The sequence below is a fragment of the Dermochelys coriacea genome, chromosome 8 (genome assembly GCF_009764565.3).
Source record: "Dermochelys coriacea isolate rDerCor1 chromosome 8, rDerCor1.pri.v4, whole genome shotgun sequence".
In the NCBI taxonomy this organism is placed as follows: domain Eukaryota; kingdom Metazoa; phylum Chordata; order Testudines; family Dermochelyidae; genus Dermochelys; species Dermochelys coriacea.
This window is the reverse complement of record NC_050075.1, coordinates 20572322-20589211: the sequence shown is the minus strand read 5'-3', so window position 1 is coordinate 20589211 and position 16890 is coordinate 20572322. Positions and strand designations below refer to the sequence as shown.

At 43.3% G+C, this 16890-nt stretch overlaps 1 protein-coding gene across 1 annotated transcript; it reads right to left on the bottom strand.

The window, feature by feature from the left end:
- Positions 1 to 573: 573 nt before the first annotated feature.
- STC2 (stanniocalcin 2) lies at positions 574 to 15880 on the bottom strand. The gene is made up of 4 exons (XM_038413400.2): positions 15516 to 15880; positions 12945 to 13087; positions 9705 to 9916; positions 574 to 4166 (listed from the first exon to the last, which is right to left on the bottom strand). The coding sequence occupies exons 1-4, from the start codon at positions 15781 to 15783 to the stop codon at positions 3773 to 3775; spliced, it is 1017 nt and encodes a 338-aa protein (XP_038269328.1). The 5' UTR covers positions 15784 to 15880; the 3' UTR covers positions 574 to 3772.
- Positions 15881 to 16890: the final 1010 nt, after the last annotated feature.

The following is a 16890-nucleotide window of genomic DNA, read 5'->3' as shown; positions in this document are numbered from 1 at the left end:
TTAGTTTAAGGACTCCAGAATCAGGCCCTTTATTTAATACAATGATGGAGTCAAGATCTGCTGTTTGGTTTTCTCTACTGCGAAAGAGTAAGCAAAGAGCCAGCTCCTGGCCTCACTCTGAGTGTGTAAAGGGGCCAGAAAGCTGGCTTAATGAGCCAGCTGAAGAGTCTCTCGCTTGCATAGGGAACCCCCAGGCTGCATACAGCTGTTGCAGTCATGTCTACTTCACCTGCTCCTGCTCCCCCGACATAAGGATGTATTCAGGGAGTAGGAGGGAGGTGGCTAGAGCAAATGGCCCTAGGGCACCCTTCCAGCTGGTGCAAACTAGAACATCCCTGAGGCTGTTCTAACTTGCTCCATGGTCAAATTAGCCCTCAGGATTGGGGGAAAGGGCTAGCAGGAAATCACTTCCCTCTCCCTTGCTCAGGTAAGTCGAGTGCAGCTTAGGCATACCTGAGGGTCTAGCCCACAGAATATATCTATGTTGTTTAAAAGCCCAGCTTCAAAGTGGCTTCTTATCTCTTACCAACATAGCCAGAACTGCACTTAAAAAATAAAAGTAGGAATCTCAGCAAGACTTATTCAGAACATTTATTAGTGTTTCAGGAAAAATAATAGCAGTGTGAAAAGATACAGAGCTTTACCTAAATCCATATGCAATGTTTACAAGCTTATTCAGCTGTAAATTCTACATGAGATAGAACTAGTATGTTTTTCTCCCAGAGAACTGGAATTTAAGGACAGTTTTTTAATTATTATGTTTCAGAACTTAATTTTTAAAGGTGGGACAGTGTTTTTGTGGGGTGATGGGTTATTTATATATTTTCCAGTAGGCATTGTACTTTTCCCAGTTTCTCTTATGGGTAGTTTTTTTCCAGATGCAAAGCTTAAGAGAAACATCCAGACCTTGTTTTTTAAGCTAAATCTTCTTTGCAAGCAGCAGGTTTGGGAGGATTAGTGATCAAAGTATCATAGGGTCTCTAAGGGGACAGTAGATTTCTTTTACAATTGATTTTACAAAGAATTAAGGCTATGTAGATGTCTTGATAACATACTCTCAGGTAAACACACCCTACATGAAAGAAGGTTTAACAATAAATAAATGATTTGTGCTGTCAATAACATTATGGAACTGTATAAAATTATATTTACGTTGCTTTAAACAACAACAAAAACATACTAGTGGCATGAATATATACAACACAGGTCATGACATACATTTAAATTACCATAGCCAGCAGTGTTTGGTTTTTAAATGGAGACACTATAATAAATAGAAATGTTAAATATTTACAGTAATAGCATATGTGGAATCAGTAGATGAACACAGAAAATCTTCACACACAGAGGAAAAAAATGTTATGCCATATACAAAATCCCCTGCCCCCTTGAAACAATAAAGAAATTTTCATTGAATTAACAAGATGGAGGAATATATACTTTTCCCCATGCAGAATGAATGAATAAAAGTAAAATTGTATGTATGCTGAGGTGATATGTTGACTAAGACATTCAAGAGTGTATATATATCGCTATATGTTTGGTTCTCATAGATGAATCAGACCTTTAATGAGACAGAGAGAGAGAGACCTTAATGGAGTTAGGCAAGAATATTAACTTGGTAGCAAGTCCTTTTTGCTGTCATGGTTCGGTTCTCTTTTTGGTTTCAGCTTTTCCTTTACTATGCCTATGCGTCATCATAGGGTAGTGGGATGCTCATGAGGATGTCACAGTGAGGGAGACCAAAAACTTTCCTATTGCATCACCAGCAGCAAGACGCTCTGTTTTGGGGTAGGGAGGGTGTCCTTCAAAGCAAACCATTGGAAGTGGTGTATGTGCATGAACATTAGCTAGGGAACTACAGTCCCTCTGAGTTGCACCCTCTGTGTATATGAGCCACGGGCCACCATTTCCATGATTGGATCGGTCATCTTGTCCACATACTGGAAGGAACTTGCCCACTCCTCAAAGGCTCTTGGCTTGATCCTAGATTCCCTGAGGTCAGATGAGAGTTTTGTCAGAGACTTCAATGGGAGTAGGATTGGGGTCTTTTTTGATCAAGAGGTTGATGGCTGCATAACGGTGTAACTCTTCAGGTTAATGGTTGTTCTTTGCTCCCTCCCAACCAAGGAGATTTACCCAGATTTATTAAGAGTAATGTCCAAGATTCTGCTAAGGGATATATGCACAAATCTCCCACTGAAGATACTGGGAGCTGCATACACATATCCAGAAGCAGAATTTGACTCAGTGGGAGTTATGGCTAAATCCCCTGTGTTGCTAATCACCTCCACTCCCACCAAGTGACAAAGATGTAGGTCAGTTCCCTGTGCTAGTTCAGTCTGTACCAAACTGCCTTCCCACCACTGGTGATTTGACTCCAGGCTTCCTGAAACAAAAGGCCAGTGCTCAGATCCTTGGTGTGATACTGTCTTGCAAGAAAGATCATCCTTCCCCAACAGAGGTTCCTAAAGTTCCCACCCATCTGCCTTTAGATATGATAACCAATGTTTTAAGAATAACATCCTAGGATACGTAATTGCAGCAGTGCAACTTGAGGGTCACATTTGCATATGGGGATAAGAAAGGATGCACCCTAGCATCTCATCCTAACTTTAAATCGCTCAGGAAGATTAAGCTCTCCAAACCCATCTTATCACTCTGCATTTCACTCTCACTCTATAGGGTTTGGAGGTCACTACCCAGTGTGCTAGTTTAAAAAAAAAAAAGTTAATCCTCTCTCTCTATCCCATAGTCATTTTTGGCACTTTGATAAACCATGACCTATGGCCAGATTTAGAACACTGAGTCTCTAGAGCCCTGCAAAATCCATAATGCTGCTTCCAAAGACAATAAAAGGGATAGCTCTTCAACAGGCCTCCAAAATACTCCCTAAGCCCACAAAGCTTAAGGACACATCAACTGTTTGTGCCTAAGCCCAAAATTTTGGGTTGCCCACAAGTGGGGAGGCTGCTGCAAAAAATGCTCCTCTGTGAGCACAACTGCAGGTTCTGAAAGAGGACATGCCTGAGGACTTTGGAGGTTTGTGGAAAATGTGCTCATTCTGATGCTAAGCAGGTCACAAAACTGGCTACTTAGGCCATTGACATCTTTGAGTAACTGGATAATAAAGTAAAGTTAAGCAGTGGTTAAAATACATACAAGGGGGCATTTAAGTCGGGTAGTGTCACCCAGACAGGAACAATGGCTCAGGACTTAAGAGAAAATGACATAGCTCAAAACAGCAATCTCCCCGTGCAATAAACTGGACATTTATTTCATTAGAGTGTCACAGCAGCCCACTTTGAACTCTTACATTCACAGCCCTGGGCAGCGAAGATCCCTTTGAGATTCTGCCATTTGCTTGGAGACTTCCCTCTAAGCATAGCGGAGCTGTGACTGGGCAAAATAAAATCTGGCTGAGCCCTCCCCACATCCCTTTCCCCAACCAAAAGAAAATCAAATTGAAAACAATATCCACTTGTTCTGTTGTTTTTAAAAGTGTGGGGGGGGGGAGAGAGAGAGGATTTAAAAATTTTGTCTCACCCATTGGTTATGTAAGTGTCAAATTCTCTGGAGACAATCAATAACCCAGAACCACTGCTCTCCTCTACTAATCTATACACTATCACTGAAGTCCACATATCCCACAATGCCCTGTGCTTGACATCACCCCTCTGAATGGTAAAGGTTTTGGAATGTCCATAGCTAAGAAGATGGACTCAATGGAGGAAGTTTTGGTGGAGGGGGAGGGTTGAGTCGGTGCCTCCTTTCACCTTCGGATGTCGGAGAAATCGGACAGTTCTTCTGCCCGCTCAATGATCCCGTGTGCCCCTTTGGGGCTGTAAGCTCCAGCTTTAACCCGGGGGTGAGTGTTCAAGTGAGCCCTGCCACCTCTCTCTCCTTTGGCAGCTCGTGAGCTCTCCCTGTGGTCAGACTCTGGGTGGACTAGTATGTCCCCACGGCTGGTAGAGGCTTTGGTGGCTTCACCTGTCTTCCTCTCAGGACCCAGTGTGGAGTCACTGTGCACGACTGAGGTGCAGAAGCTCAGGATGGAGCAGAGGCTTCCCCAGTTCTGTTCACACTGGGTCTGGATGCTTCTGGTGATAGCCTTTTTCACTTCGTCCCCGCACGTGAGGAGGATGTTCACCAGGTCGACATATGGCCTGGAAGTAAATCAAACAGCGGAAGGGGAAGTTAAAAGAGAATCATGTCGCAAGATGCAACTAGGTTACACATCAGCAAGTGGGTGTGAGGTCACTGTGCCTCATTCTCCTCTTGCTTACTCCAGAGCATCTGCATGGGGCTGACTGTGTTTGCCAGCTAGTGGCCAGATGCTATAGAAGACTTAAATGCAGTACAGCCATTCTCTCACCTGGCAGCCACGCTTTATATCCTTCATGTTACTACAACTGAGACTTGAGTCCTTTGGCAGCATCTCCACCAAGTGAACAATAATGTCCCCCCTCCACAGACCTGGAAACTGCATTAGGCATGGCTGCTACAGAGACATGGCTAGTTGGGTTACAACAGGCAACAGATGCAGAATGTTGAATTGTCTATCGGACAGAACAAGGGAGTAGGAGTCAGGAGACCCAGGCTGCTGCATGTTTGGAGTCAATAGTGCTAATAGATTTAAGCACAAAAAAGTAGATGATTATATGGTGTCTAATCAGTCAGTTGCATGCTTGGGAACAGCTCAGGCATTTGAGGAGTCAAGATGAACTTTGTACCCACTCCCCGTTCTTCCTCCTATTCCCCCCCCCCCCCGGAACCCGAGTTGATATGGGCTGGAGAGTTGCGTTGATTTGAGGGGTGATGCTTTTGGCTGCCACAAGCACAAACATTTATTTTTAAGTTGAAAATAAATAACATACATGTAGCAGAGGCAGAATTGTCACCAACTGTCCCAGAGATGGACTGCCTCCAGTCCTGCATTTACTCGGGCTGTGTCTACACTACAGCAGCACGGATGCAGCTGCACTGCGGTAGCGCTTCTGGTAGTGGTGAAGACACTATGCCGACGGGAGAGAGCTCTCCCATTGGCTTAATAACTCCTGCCTCTGGGAGAAGCTGTAGCTGTGTTGGCGGGAGAAGGTCTCCCACCAACGTAGCGCTGTCCACAATGTAAGTTATACCTAAGTAATTTGGAGCGTAGGCATAGCCTTAGGTGAATTGTGAAATTGTGATTTCAGAGCAGTTAGAGCCAGAAAACACCCATTACATGACTGAATCCAAACCTTGTCAGGATAGGATATTGCTTCCTGATACTTCTCTAACAGATATTAAATCAGTCCTACAGCTGGCCTCTACACACTTTATTCACTTCTACAAATTACTGTCATATGGGATCCCATATGGGACTCAGCCTTTACTCCTTGGGACTGTAGGAGAGCAAAAGCTGGGATTGAAAGCAGAATCTTCGGCTCTCTAGAATAGATGGGATGTGGAGGGCTGAAAAAGGGGGGGTCCTAACTGACCTAGTGGCAATTTATCAGAGCATCACCCTGCTTATGTTTTCAGGGATGGAAGAGACAAGGTCTCTGGACCTTCTCCAGGGCTGGCAGAGGCAAGAAAATATCCTACAAGGAAAAAGAATAATGAAATTTCTATGTATACACCTGAGCCTCCAAGAGTGAGGAGATAATGTGAGTTTCACCACCAAAAGTCACAGAAATTAGATGGAGAAAGCTATTAGGTCCCATCTCACCCAAGCCAGACCAGATTGTACCCCACAGTATATTTTTTAGCAGTTTGTCCTCTTTATTTAGCTGTCCATGGCAGCTAATAACTCAGAGGGAAGCCTCCTGGACATGCCATTCACATAAAAAGGAAATATGCAAACTTGCCCTGAGCTAAGGAGATGTTTTTAATATCATTAGATACTACAGTGGTGAGCATGGTATAAATACCTAGATAGTGTTTTCTCCAAAGCCCTGTCAGCCACTGACCTAATACTCTGTGACTATGCATGTTTCATTGTGGTCATCCTTCTGTCTCCTTCCCCCCATCTCCCTCTTAGTCATCAGCTAAGATAAGGGACCTTAAAAATTAGCCAATTCCCTTCCCACGTGGCCCATCAAGTTCTTAAAATATGTAGCTGATTACAAAAAATTGACTTGCAAAGTCACGCCATTTAATTGTAACACTAGTAGTTACTCATATTATTGTACGTAACAGTAACCAAATCTCACACCTCGGGGCATAAACCAATCACCTGCCTAGGTCAGGGAGGAATTTCCCAATCCACATGAACAGCATTGCGCAACAGGCTAGGGGTTTCTCTGGGTTTTATCACTTTCATTTGCCTTCATCTGAAGCTTCAAGTTTCTGACTCTGCTGGAAGCGGTATCAACAGACCACTGATTTAATTCTATGTAGCTAGAAGACCTTCCACCTTGAAAGCATAGTTTGTTACCATTTTGTGTTGTTGTATCCAGACTTATTTGGTTCCATTTCTTTGCTAACGGGATCACTAAGGATCTAAACTGTCTATCTTCACCCCCACTCAACTAAGGCAGATGGCAAGAAGATTGCCACTCTACGGCAAGTGACTCAAAACCTTTGGGTAGCCTGAGAGCACAAGCAGAATCCTGATCACACCTGGCACCCATCCGCCAACTGGGAAAACTATAGACTGACTATTTTTGAGTCACATCCTGTGGAGTTGCATTCGCATGACACATCATGGCCAGTGAATAGATGATGCCCAGCTTACTTAGCAAAGTGTCAGGGAGGGCAAGCAGAACACTTGTAAGAGTACGCTGGTAAGTATCACCAATAGATGCCAACAGAGCAGACAACAGTTCAGCTGTTAGCAGGCAGGCTGGGAGAGCCCAGAAGGGTGATACAGTTAAAAGTCTCTAGTCAAAGGAACCACCTGAATTACAACTTTAGCATTCTCAAGGGTCCCAATTCAGCCTTAGTGTAAGCAGTGGCAGCTCCATTGATTTCAGTGGTGTGCCCAGCCCACTTACACCAGGGTTAAATCTGGCACATGGAGTGGTGCTGATGTCATCTTCGGTGGAGACCAGTTGTGCATAGTGCTGGATGCCGGATGAGCCCTGTACCTGAAGCTATCCACTTGAAACAGGCAAAATAGACAGGGAGGGATGAGGAGAGCTAGCAAACCAGGATAATAGAGTGGATGAAAGTACCAAGATTTTACTCTGTTGTTAAATTGAATGTCTGGGGATGCAACTTCTTTGAAGGAGGGAGTTTAAGGAATAAAGAATCCATCTTTGGATTCTTGACTGGGGTGGTGGTGTTGAGATTTTTTTAGTTATTTGGAACATAACAGGTCCCGGAAGTGCAACTGTTCTGACCATTTTCACCATTATAATAAAAAAAAAAATCCAAAACCTCCATTCCCCCAACCTGCTCCCCAAGAGGTGCCCTTACTGCCCACAAGGTGCTGTTTAGCTTACATATGAAGAGAAAATGGTGAAAATAATATGGTAAAAGACTGCTCATTTTGGAATAGGTTTCAGAGTAGCAGCCGTGTTAGTTTGTATTTGCAAAAAGAAAAGGAGTACTTGTGGCACCTTAGAGCCTAGCAAATTTATTTGAGCATAAGCTTCCGTGAGCTACAGCTCAAAGTGAGCTATAGCTCACGAAAGCTTATGCTCAAATAAATTTGTTAGTCTCCAAGGTGACACAAGTACTCCTTTTCTTTTTCATATAGGAGGAGGTGGTGAGAATGAGTGTCAATAATGTTTCTGGTCTAAAGTTTTGTCTTTATCTGAAACAGGAATTGTGAGGGGACAGGACACAGTCTTTAATATGCCTGTCAAATGAGCCAGTGAGAATTTTACTAATTACTCACAGCTCTAAATGAGCTTTGCTGACCCGGCCGGAGGTGTACCCAAAAACTGAGGCCACTTTTGAGAATTCTGGCCTTACCCACTGTGTAAAGTAGGGAACATTGATTCACCTTGGCAAAGCACTCTGGTCTTATAGCACTTTTCATCTATGGAGCTAAAAAGTTTTACTTGTAGACAAGTATCCGCCAATTTACAGCCTGTTAATGCAGCTCCTGAAATGCCGGTGCTGGTGTACAATGTGATGCACTGCTTGCCCTCACTGTCCCAGAAGAAGCCCGGCATGCTGGTGCCTCCACAACACTCTCATCCCCTACCACCATGAGGATAGAGACCAGAAATGGCAATGCAAAAACGACAGCGAGGACACCAGCCATGCTGTTAATCCTAGCTTCAGGAAGGTCCATGTTCATGGAAGGAACGGTGTTTTCAGTGGGCCGGGTTCACCTTTTTAAACTGTAATTAATGATGGCGTAAATTTGTGTCACAGCTCCACTCTCCCTAAGCGTAACCTGGAGTTTAAGGGTGGGATTTTTATCAGAACCTAAAGGAATTAGGCTGGGATTTTAAGAGTGCAACACTAACACTTACTTTGAAAGGTGAACTGGTCATTTCATTGATCTGTGCCTCAGTTTCCCCACCTGTAAAATGGGAATAAGGATACTGACCTCCTTGGTAAAGCACTTGGGGATCTTCTGATGAAAAGTGCTATAGAACAGCTGGGTGTTATCATCGGTTGTTGTCTGTGGGTTTGGAGGGTTTGGTTATTCATTAGGGAATGAGAAATCATTGGGGTATGGTATGAAGATGGCCAGTGATAATTTTTCTGCCAGCCTGTGGGTGAGTGTCCCTGTTTCTGGGTGCAATTTCCACCTGCAGAAAAGTATTCTCTCATTTTTGCACCAGCAAATGAAGGGTGGGCACAAACCACAGTAGTCTGTGTCTGATTTGTTCCTGCAATTTAGCAGTTTAGATGTGTTATTACTAAGACTTACCCCAGCTATTCATTGCAGGTGTAAACTGTACTCCCAAAAGAGGGGAACTACTGAAAATCTAGACTCTAATGTTCCATTTTGCATGCATTTGTGCGCTTAGACATTTCCTTGGCAAGCATATGGGGTTGATGTGAATAGGAGCATGGGAGCTTTTCTTCCTGAAGGTCTAGTCAGTTTCTCTGACTAACAGCAACAAGATGCTTTAGGGATATGAATACTTGGGAATTTCATAAAGCAAATCAGAAATGGACTACAATTAATCTTCATGCAAGATTATGTTGTTTGGATGAGGGGAGAGTATGACATCTGTCATTTCAGTAACAGCTGCAGATACTTGGAGATAATCTTCTATTTTATAAATAAATACTGTGGCATCAAACTATTATTACCTAGTGTAAATACCATCTTGACCACTTCACTTATCTTTTCCCTCTTTCTTCTGTCAGTTTGTTTTCTCTTTTAGAATACAAGATCTTTGGGGCAGGAACTGAGCCTTCTTTTTTGTTTGGAAAGTGCTTGGCACATTGTGGGTACTTCTGGAAACAAATAATAATGTCATAACTAAAAAAAAAAAATCGATCCAACTTCAACACATTTGTTTCCCTCCCATGGTCATGTCTGTGTAAGATAATACTCATCACTTTTGTAAAATGTCAACTAGTCTTTGCAGCACCTCTACGAAAAAAGAGTTATCCCAATTTGACAGATGGGAAACTGAAGCAGAATAGTTAAGTGACTTGCTCAAGGACACAATTAGATGGGATGGAACTCAGGATTTCCTGTCTCCTGGGGGACTGAACAAACAACCCAATAGATGACATGTATTTTTAGGTGAAATTCTTCCCTCACCCTCACTACTACACTAAGCTCCTTGCACACTCATACTTACTCGTGTTGCAGCAGGTCTTTGAAGTGAATCATATCCACAATGACTTGGACATTCTCCTTGGCGGCAGAGCAGAGGTCGTGTTTCAGGTAGCACTCCCGCTGTAACTGGAACACCATGTCTTTAATGGCAGGGCACTTGCGACTGATGCAGCTGAATTTGTGTCTCAGGGCGTGAGCCTTACACTTCAGAGCATCTTTAATGAAGGATTTTCCCTGAGAAGATAAGAAACCGAGTAGTTCTGTATTTGCGTCCGTTAAGCACATCAGGTGATTTATGCCTCAACTAGCCACTCCTCCACATGACAGTGTCAAGCATTATTAGACTGCTAAGGCTATTTGTTAATGTCTCCCCCGTTTTATTTCTTTGCTCCTAAAGGCCATGTCAGGTTGTCCTGACCTGCCATTCTAGAAGGGCTGGATGCTGTTCCTAGGTTGGTTGTGTCTTTTTTTCTCCATGGTTTCTCAATGGTTATGTGATGCTTTCATTGCCTCCTCTCAGCACTGACTGCCCTGCCTCTACCACAACCCCTGTCCTTGCGGGTCTAGAAGAGAAAGAAGAGGGTTCATTTCTAAACAACAGAGAGCCCAACTTAATGGACTAAATTCATTCCTGGTCTGTCACCATGGACTACATTGGGCTTACATCACTGATGAGAGTGACCGAATGTGTTTTGAGTCTCCAGGACCAGGAAGGGGATATTTACAGTCAGTCATACCAAAACTATCTTTCCTTATCAGTTTGCGAAGTTCACATAGCTCTTATAGAAGTACTCCCTGTCCCCTTAAGGAAACCACTGGCTTCAGTGTTTCCTGTTTCCCTCTCCCATCCTCACAACAAAAGAGTCCCCAAGTCAATGCTGCCAACCCACTCTCATAAGCCACCTACAATAACATCTTGATGTTTGTGTCTGCTGGAGGGAGGACATTTCAATCTGAAGCCTTCACAAGCAAATATATATGTATTAAAGACAATAAAGGCTATTTAGGCGATGTCCCTAATCATCTTCCATGCTCTCCTCATATTGCTTTACAGAGGAATATTCAAGACATGCTCACCCTCCATCACTATCCTTTCCTCTTTCCACCATTAGATATTATAGCCAGTCCTACTGTATATGTATGTCACAATTCTCTTGGCAACGATGCTCAGCTTTTCTTCTCCTTGTTGAGTGAAAGCTGGGTGGTAGCAATCCTGTGTTGCCCCATTTTGTATTAGCCTCGGGTTATCCTAGCTGATGGGTGATCAATGGGGCAATTTTTGCTCTCACTGATTCCAGATTTACACCTGTGTAACTCTACTGAGATCAATTGTTACACCAGATTCACACAGATCTGAGAGCAAGACACACATGCTCCCCACTGATCAAAGTACTGTGTCAAACATCATCGCCATCCATTCCAAGTGCCAGGTGCACTTCTTTGACCTTGCACTCAGCAACAAACACAGATAGCACAGTAGACTTTAACTAATTACTGTACACACAGAAGAAATAATGTTTTTTTTTAAAAAAAAACAGTCTCACATTTTTGCCATTGGAGAAAAAAGGGGGGGGTAAGAAAAAGAGAATCACAGGTGACCAATGGTAGTCATGTCAGATAGGATTCTGGAACTTGCTCAGATACTGTGGTGATAAGGCCAGTAAAAGAAACTGAAGAGAAGAGATTAAAGTCAATGGGAATTACATATGTATATTTTAGCTTGTTCCCACGGATCCCAGTGTCTTTGCATTGCAGTAGAAACAATCTGGATGTAAAATAGCCCCTGTTCTCTTTAAAGATATGAACATGTCCAATGGAGTAATTATTTGCTGACTTTTATGCAATAATTTCATATATGTGTTTGCTTTTCTTACGGTTTTACTTCCATAAACTTTTTGCTTGTGGATAATATATAATGTATAAAATAAAATAATCTCTAATTATCATTCTCTGGCAGCTGCCTGAAAACTAAGGCTTAGACTTTCAAAGATGCCCAGAGGATCTGGACACACAGTTCCCATCAATTTTAATGGACATCCAGATCCTTTATGTATCTTTGCAAATGTCAGCCTAAAATCTCCAGCACAGGGGAATTTGTTTTTCTGCTAGGTCTGGTCCCATGGCCCAACTAAATAGAACAGCTGGATCTGCAAGACAGCTCTGCTTTCTACTATGCTGTATAAAGTGCCATTAGCCTACAGCTGGGTGACATCAGTAAAGTTATGCTGTAAACTGCACACGTGAAGCCAAATGCCGCTGGCCCGTCGTAATGCTCTCTTCTCTCCACACTGAAATGGGAGAGTAGGTTTACGAGACATAATAACAGGATGCTTCAGTGATGCCTAAATTGTCTGGGGAGAAAATGAAGGAGACAAACTTAATACCGCATACTGCCTAAAGAATGTATTTTATTGTCAGTGTTTGAGCCAAAGGACTATTTGAATACAGCAGCTTTTGGAGATGCCTGTGCTAGTTGTGTGTAGTTCTTGAAAATAATTTATCAAGCTCATTTTGGATAAAATTTTCAAACATGCCTAAGTGACTTGAAAATGGGACTTAGGCTCCTAAGTCACTTAGATGGTTTTGAAAAAAGTGTATCCATCAACCCACTTGAATCAATTTGATCAGATTTGCATAGGGAATGCTAAAGTGTGACACTTCAGTTGAGATACGGGAGATATTTTTAGCATCATATATGCATATGTCACTTAAGCAATAAAATGATACATACACAATACTGACTGTGCCTTGAAGAATCTACAATATTTCAATCTATTGGCAGAATGCCCATTCGTGTCAATGGGATCAATCCGACAGTCCTTAATGAATGCAGCATGAGTTTTGTCTGAGTGAGGACTGCAGGATCCATTCATGGCATCATCACCATTCCATTTTTGTTATCACAGGCCCACTAGGAAAAAATTCTTAGGTGGAGGTACAGCTTGGTAGGAAACAGAATGTCTGTAACATAAGACAACTTAAACATAATGCATATGTTATTCTGTTCTAGGGGTTGATGCAGCACCATTCAAGTCAATGGAAGTTTTTCCATTGAATTGAATGGGAGCAGAAAGAATCAAGCCCTTGGTTGTATGCATCCAATTCTCAATAAAGGAAATGGGAGTTGGGCATGTGGAAGAGCAGATTTGGTCCTTAATTAAAGACTTATTTTAAAGACGTATTTTAAAAAAAATCATTAAATTAAATATAGCACCTTCTAAACATATACTTCTGGGCATTTCACCCCTTTTTTTTGGGTTACCTGGGCATCAAATTTTCCAGCGTTGTGTAGGAAAGTCATGCAGATCTCATGTAAGCCTCGGATCTCACAAGAGTTGTTTTCAAAGCATTCAAACACTCCACATCCCACATCGCCAGCATTAACCAGGCAGTGCTGGATTTCAGCTAAAATGACCATTGATTATGGTTAATTTGTACAAATATTCATAGATGGGGGAGAAGAGTTATTTTGCTAAGATCATCAGTTCAAAAGAAAAAGCACGAGACAACAGTTCCTGTACTCACCGCATATCCACTTTTTGCAGAAATTAGGCCAACATTTGTATTCATTTTGTTATGAATATGAGATCCAAAAAGTAAATGCCAAATTCACTCCACTTACATCGTAGCCATAGTCACTTGAAAATATCTAATGTTGTTTCATTCTTTCAGAGCATATGATGGGCCAGATCTACAATTCCTACTCTCACAAAGTCCCTCCTTAACTTGAATGGGAATTTTGCCTGAGTGAGAACTGCAGGATCAGGCTAGAATTTGTTTTGTCTAGTACTCCGAACTAGTGTCTGGTGATTTTACAACACTATTTTCTGACCATTGGGGGCCCAATCCTGCTGTTTTTGAAGTCAATGGCAAAACTCCCACTAATTTTCAATGGGGGGGCAGAGCCCCTTGTTGCATGAGCCCTCTCCCCGCCATCCTCATTACTATCCAAAAATTCAGATTATTTGAATGCAACAGTCAAATAGAACTTTCAGCCACATGCATAGTGAATCTGTTAGTTTTTCCTTCTAACCTTTATACAATATTGAAGCAAATAATATTGCTTCAGACATTGGACAGACACCTTCAAATCAAAATCTTAACAAGGCAGCTCCTTGCCCTTCCTTAAAAAAATGCTGCCAAAAGGAAGGTGGTTGGTGAGACGCTTAAGGATGAAGTCAAATAGGGGCAGCTTTTTTAGAGTAGAACTGAGGATGCTAAGAATTTGTTGTACTCATTTACTAGTGGCACCTTTAATTAAAGCTCACTTTTGGGATGTAGCCTAATCCCTCTCTAAACCACAGCATGCTTTTAAAACTTCTGCAGCCTTCCCCCTTGACATGTTGCTATCTGAAATCCCTTACAGCAACTTTCGTTTTAATTTTAATTCACTTAGGACAAAGAGGAGAAACAACTGTTGATGTAAAGAGCTGAGTTAGGAGACAATGTAATGTCTCTTAATATATCACAAAAAGAAAACTAATATGTGCAAATACCGTGTAATAACGACACAGAAAATGTCTTCGGAGTTTGTGTTCAGGTAAAAAGAAAGACTATGAGATGCGGAGGGGGAGCGAAAAGACGGGGGAGGGCAGGAAAAGCCACATGGGGCTTTGCAGTTACAAAACCCAGGGGAGTTGGAAATCAGTTAATCAGTGTGACCCGGCATTGTGTTATTCCCATGTGGAAAGCTGCACATTCAGAGGCACACAAAACGAAAAGGGGTCTCTTTGTCAAGCGTTGTATAACTGCATCTTGGGTTTTTTGGGTCTGGAAGCCCAGCTGCAGTGCTTCTGTTGGCATTTGGATGCAGACGGTTCTCGGATCACATGTCCTGGCTCCCAGTTTGCTGAGAATTGCACAGAGCCGTGATTCACATGTGGCAGTCCCTAATGGGCATTCGTGCATTCCGGCTCGCGTGTGTGTTTAAACAAGGCTTGCAGCATTGAGACAGTTAAAAAAAAAAAAAGTGAGAGAGAAAGAGAAAAGTGTACAGCTCCTTCGCGCTCTTTCCATGCTTGGGAAAAGATCCAATAGAGTGCACGCCTCGGTTCTTCCTACTAGGCAGATAATACACTAGGAGGGATGAGAAGAGAAACCCCATGGCCAATTGCATCATTACTTGGGTCTCTGCGCAAGAGAAGCAGGCAGCAGCTCTAGTAATTTTCAGTCACGTCCCCCCCCCTCCATGTTTTAACTGTGTACTTAGCATAGAGAAACCTTCTCTTTCAGACTAAATCTAAACCTCTGCTCAGACACCATCTCCTGGATTAGAAATCGGCAGCGTCTGACCTGCTGGAGTTTCTTGTTTGCCTACAGAATGACTGGATTATTTACAATTAAAGGACTGAACTGGACTGACTTGCAACGTGCAAGGACGGCCATGGCACTTTCCTGGTTCGGTGCCACAAGTAACTATAGTCTTAAACAAAAATCGCGTCTTCACCATTTATGATCACGTGGAATAACTTTCCAGTTGCCGCTAAACTGATATCTATAAGGATTTCATCATTGTTTAGCAGAGATTAAATGCAGCGAGCTACTTGTCTCTGCGATTCAAAGGACAGCACGTGCTTGGCTAGCTGGCGCTTTAAAGGTAATTAGGAGTGAACACTTATTTCCTCCTGATTTATGTTTGACAGTCAAACGCAAAAAAAAAAATGTAATTGTGCACGTCTAGTTTATCCACTACTCTGTAAATAAAACAGAAAGACACCTCCATTTCACTATAACTACTTCCTTATTGAACAATATGTAACATGCAGTTTGTTTGCATTTGAGTTAATTAGACCTGCCTCTTCAAGCATTCCCCCCCACTTTTTAGATCACATACCTGTATTTTGCAAAGACAGCCGCCCTTTTTGTTGAGGGGCTCTCTCTTGGGGACCTTCCGGCGGATTGGTGGCTTCTGTGCCCAAAACCGGATCAAAGCTTGCAAATACCAACGCCAGGGTCACTAATTTACTTAATAGCTCTGCACACATGGTCCTGGTTGCAACTCCACACTGGAGACCTTTGTGGGTTTCCCACCTCTGTTTCTTTTCAAAGGGTGTATAAATGGAGGCTTCTGCTCTTCTTGTCATCTGCTCGCTGGATAGCATGTGATCAGGGCTGGTGCAAGTGCTGAAAGTGGCCAGAAAGGGAAAGGATGGTGCCTCAAATATCCCTGGAAGCTCTGGTGTCACTTGAATGAAGGAGTCGAGCAGGTGTTGTCCACCACCCCGACCAATAGGAGCCCTGTCCCCCTGTGACAACACGCATAGTGGGCGGTGCTCGTCCTAAACTACTACACGCCGTGGAACAAAATGTGAGGAAAATTGCATCAGCAGGTTGCAAGCTGCACAATAATGATCGTGAGCAACCAGGAGCATTTGAACCCAGGAACAGACTGCAACCCAGTTAAAAGTCTTGCTTCTCGGAAGGAACATCTCAGCCATTGCAGGTTATGAAGCAACACCAGGAGACGGAGAAAAGAGGGGATTCTGGGGTCCACTACGTCCCCCTCACATCTATTCGTTCCTTTTGTGAAAGCACGTTGCTTGACAAGGGATCGGGAGGAGACTGTACACCTTATAATGATTATTAGAATTTGGGGGGAGGGGGCAGGGGGTTTCCATGTGAGACGCTGGAATGGGGGTACATCAGATGACAAAACTCTCCCCTCCCCCCGCTTCTTCCTTAAAGCTTGACTCCCTGCACGGGTGTAGCTCCCGTCGCTGTGCACTGCAGACCTTAGCTTGCCCGCTGGGTGAGACGGGCAGGGAGCGCAGCTCGGGAGGCTTCCTAGTGCCCAGAGGTGGGTGCTGGGGGGGGGGGGGTGAAGTGCAAACAAATCTGGAGGTTTGTAATCTTCCCATGTGTTGCTTTGTAAAAAGGAGAAGGAAGCCCCAGCGATCCTCTAGTCACTGGAAGGAGCTGATCCGCCGCACAGCTTCTGGGCTGGGAACAAGAATGCAACTTTAATCTACTTCAAACACACGTTGCCACCTTTCCAAATCTACCCACCACCACCACGCTTATCTTTGCCTCTCTCACTTTGCATTTCTTGGCTGGCTTTCTTGAATCATCACTTTGAAGGGCTCGTCTGCAATGGGGTGGAACACGGCCCCCAGCCCGCCCCCTCTCGCTCGCCCCGTGAAGTCACTTGCATCTCCAGTGTCTTTTCTTACTGCGGGACTGAATAGAGACACTTCAGTTGCGAGAGCTGA